This window comes from Accipiter gentilis, chromosome 12 (genome assembly GCF_929443795.1).
Source record: "Accipiter gentilis chromosome 12, bAccGen1.1, whole genome shotgun sequence".
NCBI lineage: Eukaryota > Metazoa > Chordata > Aves > Accipitriformes > Accipitridae > Astur > Astur gentilis.
Window position 1 is genome coordinate 20,356,986 of NC_064891.1, and position 19,312 is coordinate 20,376,297.

Sequence of the window (19,312 nt, forward strand, 5' to 3'; positions counted from 1 at the left end):
AAAACAACATTATCAAATATTCCACCAGTAAAAAAATGCACAACTCCAAAGGTTTTGTGGATATATAATAAATGATATGTATATTATCATCTTGCCCAGTCTTCTGCTTAAACATTTGGGAAGCTTTTAAGGATTTAGGATGCATTAGGAATTAACTTATTGACATTTCGCAAGAACAATTATGCATTCCTCAAATGAACAACTAATAGCAAATATTAAGTAACGCTACATACCAGATTCAAGTCATCACTACTGGAGAGAAGTTTAATATATGCACCACCACAGTCAATGCCTTCTTGAAAATTCACTTCATATCTGCGCAAAGAGCAAGTTAAAAAAAAATTCCAGTATCAGACGAATACAAATTAACTTTGCAGTTCTAATTATGAATACATTAAGACTGTGCATTAGTCACTACCGTCAAAACATTTCTACATGACCAAAAGGTTTTAATTGCCACACAAGCTAATACAGCAGCTATGTCAGTCAAAAACCACCATGGTAGCAATTGCTACAGTTGGTATCGCCAGTGAGGAAAGTTTCAAGGTGGTATCAACCAACATGCAAACATCAAAGTGAAGTGGAAATGGGCAGGTGTTCTAGAAAATTTGTGCCATCTTTGAAACTGCCAGTATGACACACTGAATTTAGCCAGAGGAGTCATCTGGCTATGTCTGTAAGTACAACAAAGCAAATCTAAGTATCAGAAAAAAGTAGTCATATTGCCATGGTGCTCATCATCATTAATATTGCTATAACATGTTCGAGATTCAAGTCGCTTTTATGGAGCTACACAGAAGTATTCTGTAAGTGGAAAACCACTGTACTGAAACTACATATGTGTTAGACCTTTATAGAACAAGACTGAAAATTAATTAGCTTTTTCAGCAATCTTGTAAAATATTAGAATTCTGTCCAAAAATATTTCAAAAGAGTTTAAATATCACTTCTTAACACTTGTACTACAATCTTACTTGATTATTAAATCATTCACACTTACGGTTCTGATAGCTCTGGATACGATAAGGCAATGCTACACGGAAGTCAGTATTTTTCTACAGGGATCCACATTACTTTGACTTAAAGATTTTAATAATAATAAATATTAAGTACAAAATCTGAGGGATTACTTACTGAACAATCAAAGGTTTATTATCAAAAATAAATGCTTTTGTTAGCATAGCTGATATTGCATGATGCTTTGCCACCGATTTTAACACTAATCCTCTGTCTCCAGGCACTGTGTTTTCTTTCAGCTCTTCTACTTCCCATCTTCCTAAAACACACACACACAGAGTCTTTGAAAAAAGTGCAGACTGAAGTAAAGAAATCATAGCGTTGTTGAAAGCAAAGAGTTAACTTTAGATAAAGACTAGTTGCCAAAGCAGGGAAGAAATCTTGACACTTAATGTCAAAGAAGTTAAACAATAATCATACAATTCATTACTGGTAATTCTACTGTGGATACAAAACATTACTTAAGTCTAACTTACACTTCCCCAAACTGCTCTACAGCACTCAAATACAAAAAAACCAGTCACGACACACAAATTTGCTCTCACATCTTTCTATCAAATCAGTGACACGAGTGTTTTAACCAGCACTTTTCAAGAATTACAAACTGCTAGAATTCTAGCTCCACAGTTAAGAAGATAAAATAAGAACCGTGCCATGCCAAAGACCCATCTAACCTAATGTTCTGGCTCAGACAGCAAGGAAGAAAAAAAGCTTAGGGAAAAAGAGTGCAAGCAGTTGTAACAAAAGTGACAAACTTTTTCTGTTTTCTTTCCCGAAGTAGCTGTTTCTACAGCAGTAAAAATCCTAGTTTCATAACTGTTATAGCCAAAAGAAAGAAAATTATCAAAATCTCAGTTTTGCATGTAAAACAGAATTTTCCAACAAAAAAAGAAAGCCAGCCATGGAGTCCAAAGTAAGAAATAACCACATCCTTACCATAATCTACCATAAGCCAGTGAATTTGAATAGAAAAACATACACATTTAAACATAAAATGTTTTTACATCACAAAATTTATTTAAGTTTATTGCACAAACTTATAGCATGTGTGAATATCCACTGGATTTCTGTTTAATTGCAATATTGTATGAAAGAATCAATACATTTTAGACATGTAATTTTATTCAAAACTAATGCTTGCATTGCTAGTATAGAGACTGTTTCAAAGCTCTGGCTCATATTTAATGAGTTTTTTTGGTAAAAATCTATTTCAGCCTTAAGAAATTGGCAGATAATTAAAAAGATGCCTAGACTTTGGGTATGCATAACTCTACACATAAGCCCACTCTCCCATTTCACCAAAAAGGTACTAGTTCTAGTCAATTAAGATAATGTTAGCTTTCAGTATATTAAAGATGACACATGTAAAGTGTGCATTATTCCTCACTCTTCTCAGATTTACAGAAATCTACAAGAAAACTTTAATTTGTAGATCTGTATCTTTAGACTGTGGTATCCCACGATGCCTAGAGGAACATAAAATAGTTCTCCAGATTTTAGATTTATTCCTACCATCGTCACATAAAAAACATCAGTCACAAGGCACTGTATAAGCCAGATACTTGCATGGTTCTTCCCCTCCTGCTTATATAGAATTAGAATCTTCCAGGTCAAATCTAATCACTTGAGAGATGAAGCTTCCCCCCCCACCCCCCCAAAGTGTTTCCAAGAATTATCAGATTTGACCTTAAAGACAAACAAACAAGCCTACAGCTTTAAAAAGAAAAGATTATACAAATATAAATTCTCCACATTTGGGAAAAATACAGTTGATTATACATACGGGCAATATCCAAAGAACAAGATTTCTAAAAGGGCAGTTATATTTTCTCGGAGATCAGCAGCACAAGAATAACTGATTATTTTTTTTCCAGAAATGAATACAGCACAAAAGAAAGACTACTCTTACAATTCACCGTAATCTTGAAAAAAGCCTGTGTCAACATGAACAAATGTCAAAAACAACAAAATGTAGTGAGTTCTTCAGCATGTGTTTTAGAGAAGATTCATAAACCACATAATCCGAACAAAACAGCTATTTACTTTTATTCAACTGAAGTGCGATTTGTGAAATGTCATTAAGGAAGGGCAGATACACACGTCAACAACAAATCCCTAGTTTCTTCTAGTCTGCTAAACAGGAGGGAGGAAAATTCCCTTCTCTTCAGTAGTGTTCATTCCTGGAAACCAAGACCAAGCAATAATGCCAGGCAAAACAAGACCAAAAAAAATTAAAATGGAAAATAGTTTAAAAAGGTATTTTCACCAGGCTTTATTAGTTGAATTGTCTGGGTGACTTTAAGCAAATACAACTGTTTTGACATGAGACAATTTCTATCTAATACGAGGCCAAGGAATCAGAGTCAGTTCTTAGAAGCATCTCATCTGTATGGATCTCTCATCTGCAATGTCTTTATTTTTACCAGTTATTTCTGGCAACTGCTAAACCCAAAAACATCTGTTCTGTACTGTTTTGCACACCGAAGCCCTACAAGTTATGTTTGCTTACCACTTTCCATTAACATTAACTGATTTCATTTGACATAAGAGCAGCAGAAACTTTTTCTGTTCTCCCCACTTTCTCTTGAATGAAATAAATTCAGGTTGCAAAATTATTGCCACAGATCTGTCAAACAGTTTAAAATTACATTCAAGCAGGCAATTCTAGCCTAGGAATCTATAAGTCAAGTGCAAACCCCAATGTTAAAAACCATCAAAACAACTTTTTCATTATTATTTTCCAAATTTTTTTTAGACTACTGTAAGAATAAACTGTACAAGAACCACTGGAGAACCCTCCATTCAAGCACAGACAACCTGAAAAAGTATTTTAAAGAAAAACATCATTCAGTTTAACTTTTTTATTTCAGAGACTAGACTGGGAGACCAACCCATGAATCAGTAGGACAGATGCAGCAACATGCCACTTTTAGAAACAAGTTTAACAACTGAAATTGAAGTGGTGTCTGACATGATTTCAGAGAGGGTAGTTCTCAAGAAGCACTATTCATAAACAATCAATACTGAATATTCAGATGCCAGAGGGTATTCTATTATCATTCATTGCAATAGATCATTGGGAAGACAAAAAAAAAATTATCTTAATGCTAAGTAACCCAACTAGCAACATTTCACATATGGGTTTCAGGATTACGTTCTTGATACAAACTAACATTTTTGACCTACGTCATCTAGGTTTTCAAAGGTAAGTTCAGTGTAAAGGGTAGTTATTTCTCAAAGAGCAACAGGACATCAGAAATTATATAGTGGAAGTAAACATTAAAACTGCTTACCATCATATTTAGCAATGTTATCATCCGTGTCTTCTTTCTTGGTTTTAGACAATACCCACCTAAACCAAAAAGTGTACTAGTCATTGAACTATCTATACAAAGCTGTATTACTTAACAAGCACAGTAAAAACAGCTTTCACTTCTAGGCTGTGAACCTGTGATAATAATTTTGACACCATCATGGAACATTGTGTAGTTCAAAGAACATGAAAAGAAAAATTAAAATAGGTTAGTCTAATAAAGCATTTCAAAATACTTCCTCAGAACGTAGATGAATATACAATTATAACTCTAAAGTAGTTCAAATATTCTGAATAAACTTGTTTTGTATACAAACTGAGTTTGGCAGAATGTTAGAATATTATGTACACATCTAACATCAAAGATACATGGAAAAGAGCAAGGTTCAAGTGTAAAACCTTTAATATGGTAAGGAAAGGAAAAAAATCACCCAAAGAAACCTTAACACTATCTGACAGTAACGGTATACATGCATAGCAGAGGATAAAGGGAAGAAGTGCAAGTGTCCTAACAACAAATGCAATTATGCACTGAACAGATTCCAAATGTATTGCACATAGGGGATCCCAACAGGGCAAACAAGCTCCTGGTCTCCTTGACACTATGAACAAGGCAAACTCAGCTTATCAAACTGAGGTTACCAAAAAGATATGCACATACCCTATACACAAAGTGTTCATTTGGGGGGGGGGGGGGGTGTGTGGAGAAAAAGGGGCAGTCCACCCTCATCTGGTCATACAGTGGTTCTATCCTGAGCCATGCACAGGAATATCTTAAGCCAACAGTGTCACTGAACTCTCCATTGTATCAATTACAATACTACATTCTCATGATTAATTCTGTAAAGAACTATTTTCATTCATTCTGAACTATCCTCTGCACAGAGTATTTCAGGAATGAATACTTTGTCTTTTCTACTTGAATTTCAGCAAGATTTGTTCACTGTTAACAGAGATGCTGGAAAAGCTTCACAGTATAAATGGCAAACTAGATCCTTGGTCTACCAGGAGAAAAATCAATGAGGAAATAAAACACCTCTACAAGTCATGCAGAAGATTTTCAAGGCCCATTCTCAAAAAAGCTACTCTATTCTGGTGATTTACCTAGTCAATTTATATGTATGCTTTTCCCCAATTTTAGGGAAGAAAGGCAACATGCTGCTTACTTTCTCATGCATCTTAGTTCCATACTTGTTATTCTTACATAAATTATGTACAGCTAGACCAAAAAAACACAAGCACTGTAGCTAAAGCTTTGAATATTAGATTTAGTAGGAAGACAAACTGATCTTTGAACAGATCTCACGAAGCTAGAAATTGGGATGAATGGTATCATTCAAGTATCCCAGTTAAGTTTTTGCATTTGTTAATCAAGGTTTTCAGTTGTTTGGGTTTGGGTTTTTTTAACAACTATTATCACCTTCTATTTAATCATTTTTCCTGTCATCATTAGTACTGCTTTTGTATTGCACTTAACATTTACAAGTGAAATATGATTAAGACAAGTGATACACTGAAGACAGGAGCTTGTTAACTTTTTTTCCTTCTACATTTGGTCTAAACATGTAACAAAAATAAGAAAATATGAAAGAACTTAACATGAGTAATGACAGACTAATGTTCAGTGGCCTGAAGTTCCCTGTAACTCTACAGAAGAGAACAGTTTAGAAACAATTGGAAAAAGGGAGTAAGATTCAATCTTACAGAAGTTGCTGGTGCCTGCTACCATGTTATTTTGTTTACAGTTTAAACCGTGCATCCTCAACAGACACACACGTCTTATGATGGTATAACCTCACTCCTACAGTAGTTGGATCTCAGTCTTCTCACAAGAAGTAAAAAATAGGCAGTGTTAAGTTCTACCATAATGAATGTATCATATGGCATCTCCTTTCACCTCTCTGTCTGGCTCTTCACAAAAGTTACTTTTTGTTCCATCAACTTTTAGTAACATATGAAAACACCTTTTTTCATGATTCTTCACAAATCAAGAGATAGCTCTTCTGTTCAACAGCATCAAAGTGTACAGGGAAAAAAAAAAACAACAAACCAATAACAAGACCTGATTTGTCATGAAAAAACAGAGACTTTCACACTTTAAAAGCTCTTCTTATAGCAAGAAAGTACTCTAACAACTCATCACACCAGCTCTTACTATAGAGATTTCTACTGCATTCACAGATTCTACCTGGATGTGTTTCCTCAAGGCTTCAAAAGACTGAATAACAAATAAGAAGGCGGTAATAGCTTAAAGAAAAAAACTAAAACATGAGAAGTGTGGTATGCTTGCTATTCAAGGACTGTTTAGATTATGTGTACTCAAGGTAAAGCTTATCCAGTTAAACATTCTGCTTACAGTAGAGGATGCTTAAGGAGTGTTTAGATAATAGCCAAGGCACCAGATAACCGATATTTCAGAGTCACAGACACGGAGGAGTTGGCAAAGAGAAACAAAGACCCTGGTGTACTCAGATGATGCATGACCATAGAAGGACAAAAGGAGTAGGGCTATTCTTCTCCAATGACCACCGAAGACCACAAGAGACCCCCGCACAGGCGTAGAAGACTCTAGAATGATTGATCAAGAGAACAACACCTCATACTTGCTCAACATAATGAATATGCAATAGTTGGGCAGAACATATGTATTAGATAGGTGTGGTGCTTTAACTGTAGCATGTAAGTATGGACTGAAAAAATCTCAATAGGTGTGCTCAATTTGTGGAAATCTTCCACCTTGCACCCTACACAGAATAAAGCAATGTCTCCTCTCTAAACATGCTTTGTGTGTTTTGGGAGTTACTTTCTGATCAGGTAACAGGTGCACACTTATTTAACTTGAGCCAGTAACAAGTATGCTAACCCGGCTTGATTCAACGAAGAAAAGTCAGTGATCATACAGACCACATTTACATGGTACTAATTTGTTTTTCCTTGATATTCTACACTGTTTGCATCTGAGTTAGAAAGAGGACTGAATGCCAAGTTGTTTTCCAACTAAAAGGAGTAAGTCTATTCCAGAAATAGCAATATATTGTATTCACCTTCTTGACAGTGCATTGGTGGCAACTGACTATAGCTCACAATACACAGCTTTTCACTGAGCAACAGAAGTCACCCAGTAGCAGTTACATCTTACATTGCCATACTGTTGGAAGAAACCTTGTAAGATACAGACAAGACAAAAATTTCTGGCTTAAGAATTGTTGAAATAAACCTGAAGGTTTTTCTAGAATTTCAGTGCAGTAAGGTCAAGCTACCTAGGAACACTTCAGTAGTCTCTTAAATACCTAATTCTTATTAAGTATGGGAAGCAATACAACAAATTAATTTAAAAAATCTGCTAAAAAAAAGGTCTTCCCCAACTGAGGTTTTATCTATAATGCTGAAAGTGCTGCCTTCTTACACGTGCCTGAGTGCACGTGAAGAGGAAGAAAGAGTGCTACTGCAGTGCACTTCACCTTGCAGCTAGTTAAACTCAACTAGCCAAATCTTTAAATTATATCATTTTTCTTAATGTCCACAAACTCAGAGTTTATTAAAAGCTTCCTTAAAACACAAAAAATAGCAACATACCTGAAATGTTAACTGTCCGGCTTAACATTATGATGTATTTGGAGCAAGCATTACCAGCCTTCCCAATTCTAACCCCTGCAAAAATTAATTTTTATAAAGATACTAGCAGAAAAATGAATACAAAATAAGTCCTGTGACTATAAGTTAAACTGCTGAAAGTAAGTTTGTAATTTTAAGGCATAAACTTACCCAGCCAATACTCCATCAAAGGTTTCTGTAAAATACACTTCTCCAGTTGGCTTTGGAGTCTGGTACACAACCTAAAAGACATGTACAGATACACGCTCTAACATAAATTACAATTTTTAATTTTAAATACTCTATCATACCTCCAGAAGTAGTCCACTCAGACCACCAGATTTTGTTCAATAGAAACATCTAGCAGCATAAAACATCTTTCCCTGCTGCCCCGCCCCTCTCATTTCTACAGTTTGGGCACATCCCTCTAACAGTGAGCAATTTCACATCTGTGAATTTTAAAAATTGCTTCCTGTGTTCAAAGCTCATAACTAAAGTACCGTTACACATCTTACGTGTAACAAAGCCACAGAAAATTTACTGAGCTTGCACCAATTCTCTGCTTCCTCCCTATTTCTTTCTATACATGTTTTCCATTCTTCTCTTTTCCTACCTACTTGACACATTACAGTTGGGCTACACAGTAAAAAGTTGAAAAAATAATTTATCAATATTGTCCACATCTATTACGAAGTACAGCATAACAAATGCAGAAGGATTTTCTGCGAATAAAGACAGTGTCAAAAGACAGCTGTGACTGATGAAATCAAGAAACTGGTCTGAAGTCAAAAATCTCAGTAAGACCAAGATGACTTCTGCTCTAGGAATGACATGTCAGGACTTACAACAAAAGGTTCTGTATCTAGACTGAAGCACAGACTAGCAAAACCTTCTTCATGACTATCCTCCACAGGGAGGAGATCTGATTTTAGGCAGGAGATCTGATTTTACACTTTGGCACAGCAGAATCATTATTAAGTTTGTCCTACATGTCACATACAGCAACTGAGAAACTCAGACTGGTGGGTTTGACACCCACTTAGCTGTCAACTGCGTGTTAACTTGCTCTTTTTTAAATGCATTTGTCCACCAATTTCCCTAGTAGTTATAACTACCTGTCTTATAATCAAACAAGCTTTAACTAACGAATTCTGTAATCTTACCTCTAGGGAAGATTTATCTCTGTCAACATCAGCTTCTTGAGACTGCTTGTCAAAATCCTCCACTTCAACATCTGCATCCAGAGTTTCTTCGTTTTCAATTTCTGCAGTCACTGAACTGATTATCAGGGCACCCAAGCACAGCCAGTCCCATTGGAAGCGCATCCTGGTTATCTGAAGAACTGAAAGTTTAAAATTTTAAATATTGTTGCAAGGAAATTAACAATACTATTTCAATTCTACCCCAGATCACAAGAGGAAAAAACACATTAAAATAATAAAAAATAAAGATTACTAAAATATTATAGTTACAATACTTTGTGAAGTGCTATATCTTAATTTGAAAAATTTCTTACCACACAGCCCTGACTCAGACTCTTTTTCCCTTCCTGTTGTCCCTACAGAAGTGCTTGTAGCCTGTTCACTTACCTTGCAAGGCCACAAATCTAGCAAGAATTTGACTGCAGTATATATGTGTTTTTAAGAACTAAGACTGCTTTTATTTTTCTCGTTCCTTAACAGTCTGAACAAGTAATCAAACTGAATCAGTCTCTACAGGATAGCAAAAAGTAACATCCCTTTCATTACGGAAAATAAAATTGATAGATTTAGGACGTATTACTATCCACTGCCAGAATTACTCATTTGTACTTGGCTCTTCTTCCACTGCCTACATTTAGATGAGTGCAGAGTTCATACCAACTCCAGCTGTAAGTCAAAAGAAAGTATAAGATTGTTTTGGAAAACATTTTCTGTTTCCAAATGATCCAATAAGCACAAAAGTTTAAGCTAAAATGCAAATATCTTTCTAATTTCAGGGAAACCTGAAAATCTTTAATCTGTGTAAGTATGAATGTCAATAGCAGGTAACTATCCCAGCCTCTCAATCTAGTCTGCTGCAAAATAGAAAAGATTGTTGCCCAGTATTTTTTACTTCACATCTGTAACACAAACAAATCCAGTTCTATATTAGAGTATCCAGTGGTTTGGAGCAGTGTACTATCAAGCACATGCCTGTGCAAGTTTCCTCAATGGTCTTGCCAAAAATTCTTCTTTCTGAATTTGTTTTTATCTGAATTTGGAAATAGAAGGATGACAGATTCTAGATACTACTGCACAGGTATTCGTCCTTTGGTTCTTACTAATTTCTTTCCACAGTAAGTTTAAGAAGAGAGACAAATACTGATATTTAGTTTGCTATTGTAAGACATTTTCAAACCTTACATTACTTTTAGCCACTACTAGTCATACTAAATATTTTACTACTGAAGTGCTTTCTGCACTTGAGAAAGCAAGTTATATCACCACTCTTTAGAGATTAAGTTGGTTAGAAATATTCCAGCAATTTAAGGTATCACCTTATACTGGAAGTGTGAGTCCCTTTCTTCCTTCCTGGCTTTATCAGATTTGCTAAGTGATTCAAACATTAGAATCGCACCAATAATTATTTATCATTCAATTTATAACATCTGCAACTTCTATCAAGCAACACAGAGAGAGATCAAATAGTATCAGGGCAAAAAAAAAAATCCACATCCCAGTACAACTGTACTACAAATGTCCAAAAAGAAAACTAATTATTTTTTCCTCATTCCTTTTAAGATCTATTAATATAATATTGACTGCACTGACTATATTTAGAGCCAAAACCCAGATGCATCATAAAGAAGTGTTTCACACACTACTACTATGTTAATATTAGGAAATCATCAAAAAGCCTCCCTTCTTGGGACAAACATCTATTTTCCACAAAACTACATTAATTATGTTACCATTCTTTTTTCTTCCTCACAATTATCCACAATCCATGCCATTCTTTGAGGGGCTTTTCACCCTGTTGTGTATTTTGCTTGAGGATAGCAAGTCTGTGGTTCCCTCTTTTCTCAGTTATTAACACAGTGACTCATCTCAAAAGTTATTGCAAATTTTACTAGGGTTTTTTTTTTTATTTTAGTTAAAAACTACCGATATTGTTAATTCATAGACCTCCTTGGTCAATTCTAGAACTTAAAATAATCTTGTCCTGAAGATTTAAAAGTCATTCAGTCTACCACGTGTGAACATTCAGTCTTATGGTGTAGTTTTGAACACCTTTGTCATGCAGGTGGTCTCCTCCTAAAGCATATGAAGAGATACATCTTTCTTTGTCAATACATTTCAGGTGTATTTTGTGTACAGTCCAAAATGCCTTTCACTTACATATCTGTACTTTGACTGTAATTAGCTCCATCCACTTTTGTTCCATACACAGACTAGCAAGGGCATCCAAGAAATCAGATTAGTACCCACCTTCCCACACACTTCCCTTCCAAAACTCCCGATGCTTTCACTTCATTCATGCCAAGTCTTATCACTACTCCCTGATCCTAGCCTACAACATTCTTAGTTTCATTCAGTCTTCAATTATATCTCTTACTCTTCCCTTCAGGAAGGGAAGGCACACTTTTTTGACCTTTGACTGTTCAACACACTTTTAAAATAATCCCAGAAACACTGAAACATGTTATCAAGAACAACTACAATTATCACTCAATTGCCAGGCAAAGACGGTTTTAAACAAGACCATTACATCTTTTACTTTCGTGAACTCTGCCAGCACTACAGTCTTCAAATGTAAAATAAATCTTTCAACTAAGCCAAAGAGTTTCTGGTCTCAAAATAGAACTTCACACTATACATTTAATTGTTTAAAACCTACTCAACTTTCCTTATTAACATGTGAAGACCTATGAAAAACTTTGTTTATTCTTTACTCAAGGTGACCATAAAAACAAACCAGAAGGATCCCCACTGTTAAAAGTTCCTCAGCAGAACAAAACAAGTTATCCCAGTCTATGGCACTCACACAAACATGTTTACTAGCAATCCTGGAATAAACGCCAAAGACCAGTGACTTCCAAACCATCTTTCAGGGAGCTACAGCAAATAGGTAATTGCAAAACCAAACATCTTGACAGTAGTTTCAATTAGGAATGTTAATATAGGTGTAGTATGACCCATGAGAGAACTGGATAGCCGTTCTTCGCTCTGAAAAGCTCTAATCATAGAAGTTGAGTCAGAAATTTATCCAATAACAATTACACTTCCAGAACGGGACTCCCAATCGTTCCTTTTGGGATGGGCAGCTTATAGTCAGCTTTCTCTAGATAAACATATTGACAATTCTGTCAGTATATGTAACTTCAGACCTGTAATTTTAAACTTAATTTTTGCATAGCTTGGTCACTCTTTACCATGGGAACATAGGTAACTACAGCACATCTACACATCAAAAGAGACATCTGAGCCAGCAGTACTATTGTAAAGCATGCTCTTGGGACCAGCAACAGTGCTGCAATATCAGCATAATATTGCACCTGAAGTCACAAGCCACTGTTTCTGAGACACGTACTAGTATTTAGGAAAGACAACGGGCATAAACTGAAAGAATATTCTGACTGTATATTGGAATTCCCCCACCCCCCCATGAGGGCAGGCAAGGAGTGGTACAGGCTGCCTAGTCTCAGTCCTTGGAGTTTTCCAAGACTGACCAGATAAAGCTCTGAGCAACTTGGACTGGCCTCAAAGCTGCCCCTGCCATGAGCAGCAGGTTGGAGTAGAGATGTCCCAGGGTCCCTTCCCGCCTGAATGATATGATTTCTACAGATGGTTGCACAGTACAAGTATGCTAATCTTTGACCTCTGTACCATGGTCTTTTGCATATTCTACACATGCCATTCAATTAATGGCATTGTTATTCCATTTCACGCCGACCTAAACAGCGATCCAGATCTTTTCAATTATTACAAAGTTCAAGGAAAAGCTGGAAGAGGGTAGTATTCTTTTCATGAAACTCTCAAAGCTCTGCATTCTCAAGCAGAAAGGGAGGAAGACTGCCATTAACAGCCTTTCCTACTCAGAGATCTACAGCTCCTGCAACCAGTACCAACACATGATCTTGCCAAATACCAATTCCATCCAGGTCAACGGAAAGTGGTGTTTTTTCTTCCTCCACCCCTTCTTCCATCCATAACTATGTGCTGTCTTATTCCTCCCCCATGTCGTTGCATCAGCATCAACCTGACCAATGATAGCATCCAGCTGAATCCGCTGCACGAAAAGCACCCAGGAGTTCTTACGCAACTTTTAATTTTGCCTTTATTTTGTGTGAAAAGCGTACTTCTCTTTTGCTGAAGCGTTACGAACACTGTACTGAAATGAACACTAGATGTGCAATCCAGCGATCTCTCAAGCCACAGTGCTGTACTCTTGCAGGTGCCTTTCCGAGCTCTTTTGTTGCTACAGTTAGCTTGAGTAAGACCTCCAAGAAGAGGTTATTTCTCAATTTAGTAAATAAATAAATAAACAAACGAGTCAAGCGGCCGCTCGGTGCTCAGGCAGCGCCCAAAACGGACCCACTTCCCCGCATTTCACGCGGGGACCGTTTTTTCGGAAGACCACGAAGGGAGGACGACGGCCGCAGAAAGGACCCCGGGCTACCCCCCACCCCCGCCACACAACCGCCCGTAGCCCCGGGCGGGGGCCGCGCTCCTCCTTCCAGGCGGCTCTCCTAATGTGTGGGGCCGGGGCCCGAAACCCACCCCCGTGGCTTCTTCCCCCCCCTCAGGGCCCCCACCGCCGCAGGGGGGGAACCGGGAACGCCACAGCCCGGGCTCGCGCTTCCCAGCCCTCCCGCCGCGGGCAGCCTAACGGCCAGTAACGGCCAAGCGCGTGAGGAACCCCCGGGGGTGGGGTGGGAGAACCACCGCCCCCCACCCGCCGCCGCCGCCGCCGCCGCCGCCACCACCACCACACACAGAGCGCCGGCGGAGACCCGCCCTCGCACCTGGCGGGCGGCGGAGAGAGGACGAGCGCTGCAAGAGGCCGAGACGCACTCTCCCGCCGCCGCCGCCGCCGCTGCCGCACCGCCCGCTCCCCCCCCCCCCCCTAGTTATCCGCCCGGCAGCGGCAGGCCCAGCACACCCCCATCCCCGCGGCGGGCGGATTACCGGAGGCGAGATCCTCCTCCACACCTCGCTGGCCGAACCCGGCCGCTTTTCCCAGGGCATCACCGGCTGCGCATGCGCGCCAGCTTTCTTCCCCTCCTGCCCCCCCGTCCCCGCTGCCAGGGATGCGGTCGCTGGGGCGCAGGTGCTGCCGCTCCACCTAAGCCAATCAAGGCGCAGCAGGCGCGGCCCTTGCCCAATCCGCGCGGGAACCGCGACCTCAACGAGCCGCCGCGGAGCGCGGGTGGGCGGGGATCGGCGCGTAGGTTAGTCGCGCCAATGGAGGGCGCCCTCCGTGCGGCATAAGCCAATCGCGGCCCGGCCCGCGGATGCCGGCCGCCCCGCACGTGGTGCCCGAGCCAATCGCCCGCCAGCCCCTTCCCAAGCGACGCCATTCGCCGCGGGCCGGGGGAGACGCTCCCGCCCCGTCCCCCGTCCCCCCCCCCGAATCTGCCGCATCCCCGACTTCGGCGCCAAACGCTCTGGCCTCCCTCATCCTTGAGGAGAAGTTGCTGAGAGAGGCGGCAAATTCAGTGACGTTGGGTTTGACCTGCAGCGTTGTGTGGCCCAGCGTGGAGTTTTTTTAGGCAGGCTTTGCCGTCATGGCCACTGTCAGTGGGACCTTTACGTTTATGCATGGTGGTGCCATCGTGGCCCACGCGCCTGTGGTCAGCGATCAGGCCAGAAAAAGGGCTTTTTCTCCATCACTAATTGGAGCAATTTAGCTCGAATTAACAAACCCCTTTATTACAACTGGAGACTCAGTTTAGCGGTCCATTCTACAGCTGCGGGATCGCTAAGTGGAGCAGCTATTGCGTTAATTCCTGACTGATTTTTTGAAAGCCTCACCCAGGCCTGCTGAACGCAGCAGGTACGTGTCCAGCGTTACTGGCCTGAGGAGCTTTCTGGCTCAGCTCAAGTTGTATCTTCGCGCTCTGGGCAGTGTACAATTCATGAGCGTTTAAAGCGTAATACATGGCACCGGTATCCGAATCACGCAGGAGAGGGCTGAGACAAAAGCGATTCCTTGAGGGATCACGAGGAACGTAAGAGCTGTTGTAGGTGCCGAGCTGCTGACAAACCAGGTCAGGGTTTGGTATGTTTGCATGTGACGCTGCGTCACTTGACGACTTGCATCATCAAAGCCTTCCTCCTAGCCAAAGGCTGTAGGGGTTGCTGTCCTCATTTCAAGCTCAGCGTTTGTTCTGGACACCAAGCATCAAAACAATATTTGTGAGATGAACCATATAACTACAGCCACTGCCTTTCATCCCTACCGTTGAATCTTTTGAAAGGGTGCATCTGCAACACTTTACTGAAGACTGCTTTTGCGAAGTACACTCGTAGGCAGCCAAGAGCATGTGTCACTGCACTATCAGCCATCCCCTCAAATGCAGGCAGACCTCACTGCCCAAGAAATTCTTACTAAGGCACATACGCAGAGCTTTTCTTTCCATTGCCTATGAAACTGTGGGTCTGTGAAAGAAAAGAAGGAAGGAAATACCAGAAAAGTTGATAGCTGTAAGAAAAAGTGGTACTTTTTTTTCATAACTCTAAGCCTCTTTCAGCCAGCGCTCGGGGCACAAGAATCTGGTTTATGTTATTTGATTCTTACCGTGTTGAGGCAACCCTCTTTTGGACATAACAATTATGGCCTATACACCATCAAGCTAAGCTTCCCCCCTCCTAAAATAATATATAACTTCAGATAATTTTTATAAATCTCTCCATTTGGTTTATGTCTCCCACATATTAGTTTGTTGACTCCCAACTGGGCTTAGAACTCAGAATGGAGTTACCATTAGAATGTGTAATATGGATTGTAAATCCAAATGCTCATATTTATTTTTGTGATATTCTGCCTTTCAAGTATTTGCTCTTTTGATAGTGTCATCAAAATTTAAGATTGCCATAGAATATTTCAATTACAAGCTCCAAAGAGCAATGTAAACTTCACTACTTAAAGACAGTACACATTTATGTCATAGAAAAGTGGCACAATTTCTTCTCTTGTTAAGGCTTAGCTAGAGATGTCTAAAGAGTGACATTTCTGTAGGACTATGGTACCATTTCTCAATCATATGATTCTATGATTCTAATGCTGATCAGAAAGATCTGTTATGCCTTAATTCAAATCCTTATTTGATGTACTTTTGAGAAATGGTACCATAGTCCTACAGAAACGTCAATATTTAGACATCTCTAGCTAAAAAAAAAAAAATAATTCAGGAATGTTCTTGAGCAATCCACCATGAAACAAAGAAGATGAAAACTATCCTCGCAGCTTAAAATACACATACATCCTTTTAGAAGCAATTGCAGAGTTAAAGATTTCTGCTTACTGCAGAATTAATTGTTAATATTCCTACTGTTCATTGCAAGGCATCTATGAAAGATTTATCTGGAATATTACATTTATGCAAATAAATAATAGTTTTAAAAAAATAAAACATAACCCAAAACACTCTCAGACAAGACAGTTAGTTTGTGCAACCAGTCATACAGCTAACAAATGTGTGACTTACAAGTAATAGAAAACATAATTGTTGGGGAAAACTGGATTCCTTGTGCATGGGACACTGTCCACCTACTTCCTCAAATATGTGAGAGAGAAGATTTTCAATTCAGTAAGTAAATACATCTTCAACTTTGGATTAAATATCTCCTAATTAATTTTAAAAGATATTCCTGTTAAGAGTCTAGTGTCTTTTCAGTGTACATTTAGCATCCATTAGCATTTACAGTAGATGTGTGCTTGTCTTAAGTTGTGCAAAAAGTCATAGTGACACTGATGAGGTTGGAGGCCCACATAATTAATGGAAATAAAAACATTTTAAAAAATCAGTAAAGCCAAGTTCATAACTGCCTTTTGTATTGAAGACAAATGTTAACATTCCCCTTTCAGAAGTCCCTCAAAAGACAAGAATGGAGACACACCTTGCAGAGAAATGAGCAACTGCGCTCCAGTGAAAATCAAAATGGGTTGAATAAGCGGTCATTAATATCGAATTAGCTTGAAAAGTGTGCCTTCGTCCCATGCTGGCATTTAACCTGATTAGGTACATGTACAATGAGCCTGAGGTAGTCAACATTTTCAAGACTATGTTTTAAAGCACATGAAAGTACTGAAGTCAAATATCCTGCTGAAGGAGCTTTGTGATCTGATACGGAATCTGAAACTCTGTTTATAGCTGGGTTTCGACTTGGGCTTAGTGCCTTTATTTTTGTAAGCTACAACTACAATGCCTACACTGCCAAAACAGTCACCTGTAAAGTTAGAGGATGTTCCATATCCCCTAGATCCGTTACCTGAACTGAAGCTTCCAACAAGGAGGCCTCTTTGCAGTCTTTAAACTGGCCTTGGAGGCGTGGCGTGCAAAGGCGCATGCAGGTTCAGTGCATAGGATTATTAAATGGAAAACCACAGGTAGGAACTTGCTTGCAGGGTGGAAAGGAAGCTGCACGTGTTCTGTAACCGCTCCTTGCCTAACAGGGACTGTTACGAACAAACCCAGCTAATTCACTTGCCAATGGTGGTTGTTGCTATTAACATGCAAAAATACATAAGAGTCCTTCCATTACACTGCCTTATCTTAAACTTCCTGGGGCTGTAATGCTCACTATTCAGACACCACTTCTTCAGTGAAAATCCAGAGTTCCTCTCATGAGGTTTCTTTGGTTTTATAGTGGAGCTGTGGTTCTGCAGGCTGTGCAAGAAACCTCTGTGCTCCACAAAGCACAGGGAAGAATTAGGACTAAGCAAAATCTTACTTTAATGGTGCGCATGCAAACATTCATTATTTACTATGTCGACATTTAAAACTTTGTTTACATCAAAGTGATAGGAAGTGTATTCTGTGATTGCAATGGTTATATAAAATACGTAAAAATAGAAAAACCGGAATGAATGAAGTACAAAGCTGGCAGTGCAGAATGAAAAAATTATGTTTACAAAATATTTACAAGAAGACCAGTCTCTTCCTAATATAATTTCAGGTATTCTGATGAGCTTTTTGAAATTACGCTTCAACAGTTAGAGTGAAATCTCATTGCACTGTGAAAATAAGAGGGTTTGGTAACAAAATATATTACCTTAGTATTTTCCGTGTTTTCACTGATTAATAATCACTTTGAAATTTCCTCCTTAAAGTGACAGTTCCCTGTAACAAGTGAGTATAAGGCAGCCTGAATGCAGACGCTGCTCCCAGCTTGTGACTGTTGCAGCAAAAGCAGCGGCAAAAGATTTTAAGTTTTTACTAGATCATGCACTGTCATCAGTAAGATGTTCTACAAGAAATGCTCTTTCTACTTTGATTTCTACTTCCTTCATTTTTTGATGGCAGGTGAAACAGGCCTTATAAAAGGGCAATCCAGACTATAGAGTTACGTTACATTTACAAGAACTTGCCATTCTGAAGCTTTTGCCAAGATCCTGGAGATGAAGATAATCCCTGTGACATGATGGGATTTCAATGAGAGTACTAAAAGCTATGATATGCTAAGAACTGAACTAAGACATCAGGAGAAGACCTACACTTTAATAATTTTCATACCCATACAAGTTTCTAAAGCTCTGCAGGAAAAAAACCCCAAGTGTTCTGTAGGTTACCTGTTGCTTTGCCTTTTTGAGCAGAGGACCCTATTCACTTCCATTTGTTTTTCCCCAAAGATGCTAAAGCACTTCAGGTTAAGAGAGAGAATGACTTCAGAGAACTCAATTTTGTCTTCCCTTAATGTAATCTAAGTTGTGTTTTATTCCCTAGTACAAATTTTTGTGACTAAATATCTCAGACTCCTGTATCAGCAGAGAAAAAGATGATCTGAAAGGCAATTCTGAGCAGGGTCAGAGTGAGGCGGCTCTGCTCATCTTGTGCCAGGTAGTTCGATGCAGAGCCACTTTATTTCCCTTTTTTCCCTACTTGCAGTTTTAGCCACTTCTTTTTAACGATCCACTGGTCTCAGTTTCACTCCAACTTTCTTTATATTCTAAGTGCTGATGGATAAAGGTGCCCCTCTGTGTATCTCTAAGCACTCTGGATTACTGCATTAATTCTTAACCTGCATTAAACTCTTAACCTAATGAAGGCTGCAGTATTTGGTCCAACAAATACATGCATACATAGGCATGTATATATATCTACACGCGCATATATGTAGCACCACCATATATAAACAATACTGTAAATTATCAAAATATTATTAGAAATGGTCTTTAAAAAAACCCTTCTGAACTGTTTTAATG

The 19,312-nt window shown here is 39.1% G+C and overlaps 1 protein-coding gene across 2 annotated transcripts in view; it reads right to left on the reverse strand.

The window, feature by feature from the left end:
• The window catches only part of CLGN (calmegin), a 33,088-nt gene extending 18,933 nt beyond the window's left edge, over positions 1-14,155 (reverse strand). For both annotated transcript variants that reach the window (XM_049814971.1, XM_049814970.1), the window contains exons 1-6: positions 14,074-14,155; positions 9,088-9,266; positions 8,096-8,166; positions 4,311-4,369; positions 1,135-1,276; positions 234-315 (exon numbers count right to left, since the gene is read on the reverse strand). In XM_049814971.1, the coding sequence (XP_049670928.1) occupies positions 234-315; positions 1,135-1,276; positions 4,311-4,369; positions 8,096-8,166; positions 9,088-9,249 (516 nt within the window). In that variant the 5' untranslated portion in view covers positions 9,250-9,266; positions 14,074-14,155. The remainder of the gene's footprint in view (positions 1-233; positions 316-1,134; positions 1,277-4,310; positions 4,370-8,095; positions 8,167-9,087; positions 9,267-14,073) is intronic.
• Positions 14,156-19,312: the final 5,157 nt, after the last annotated feature.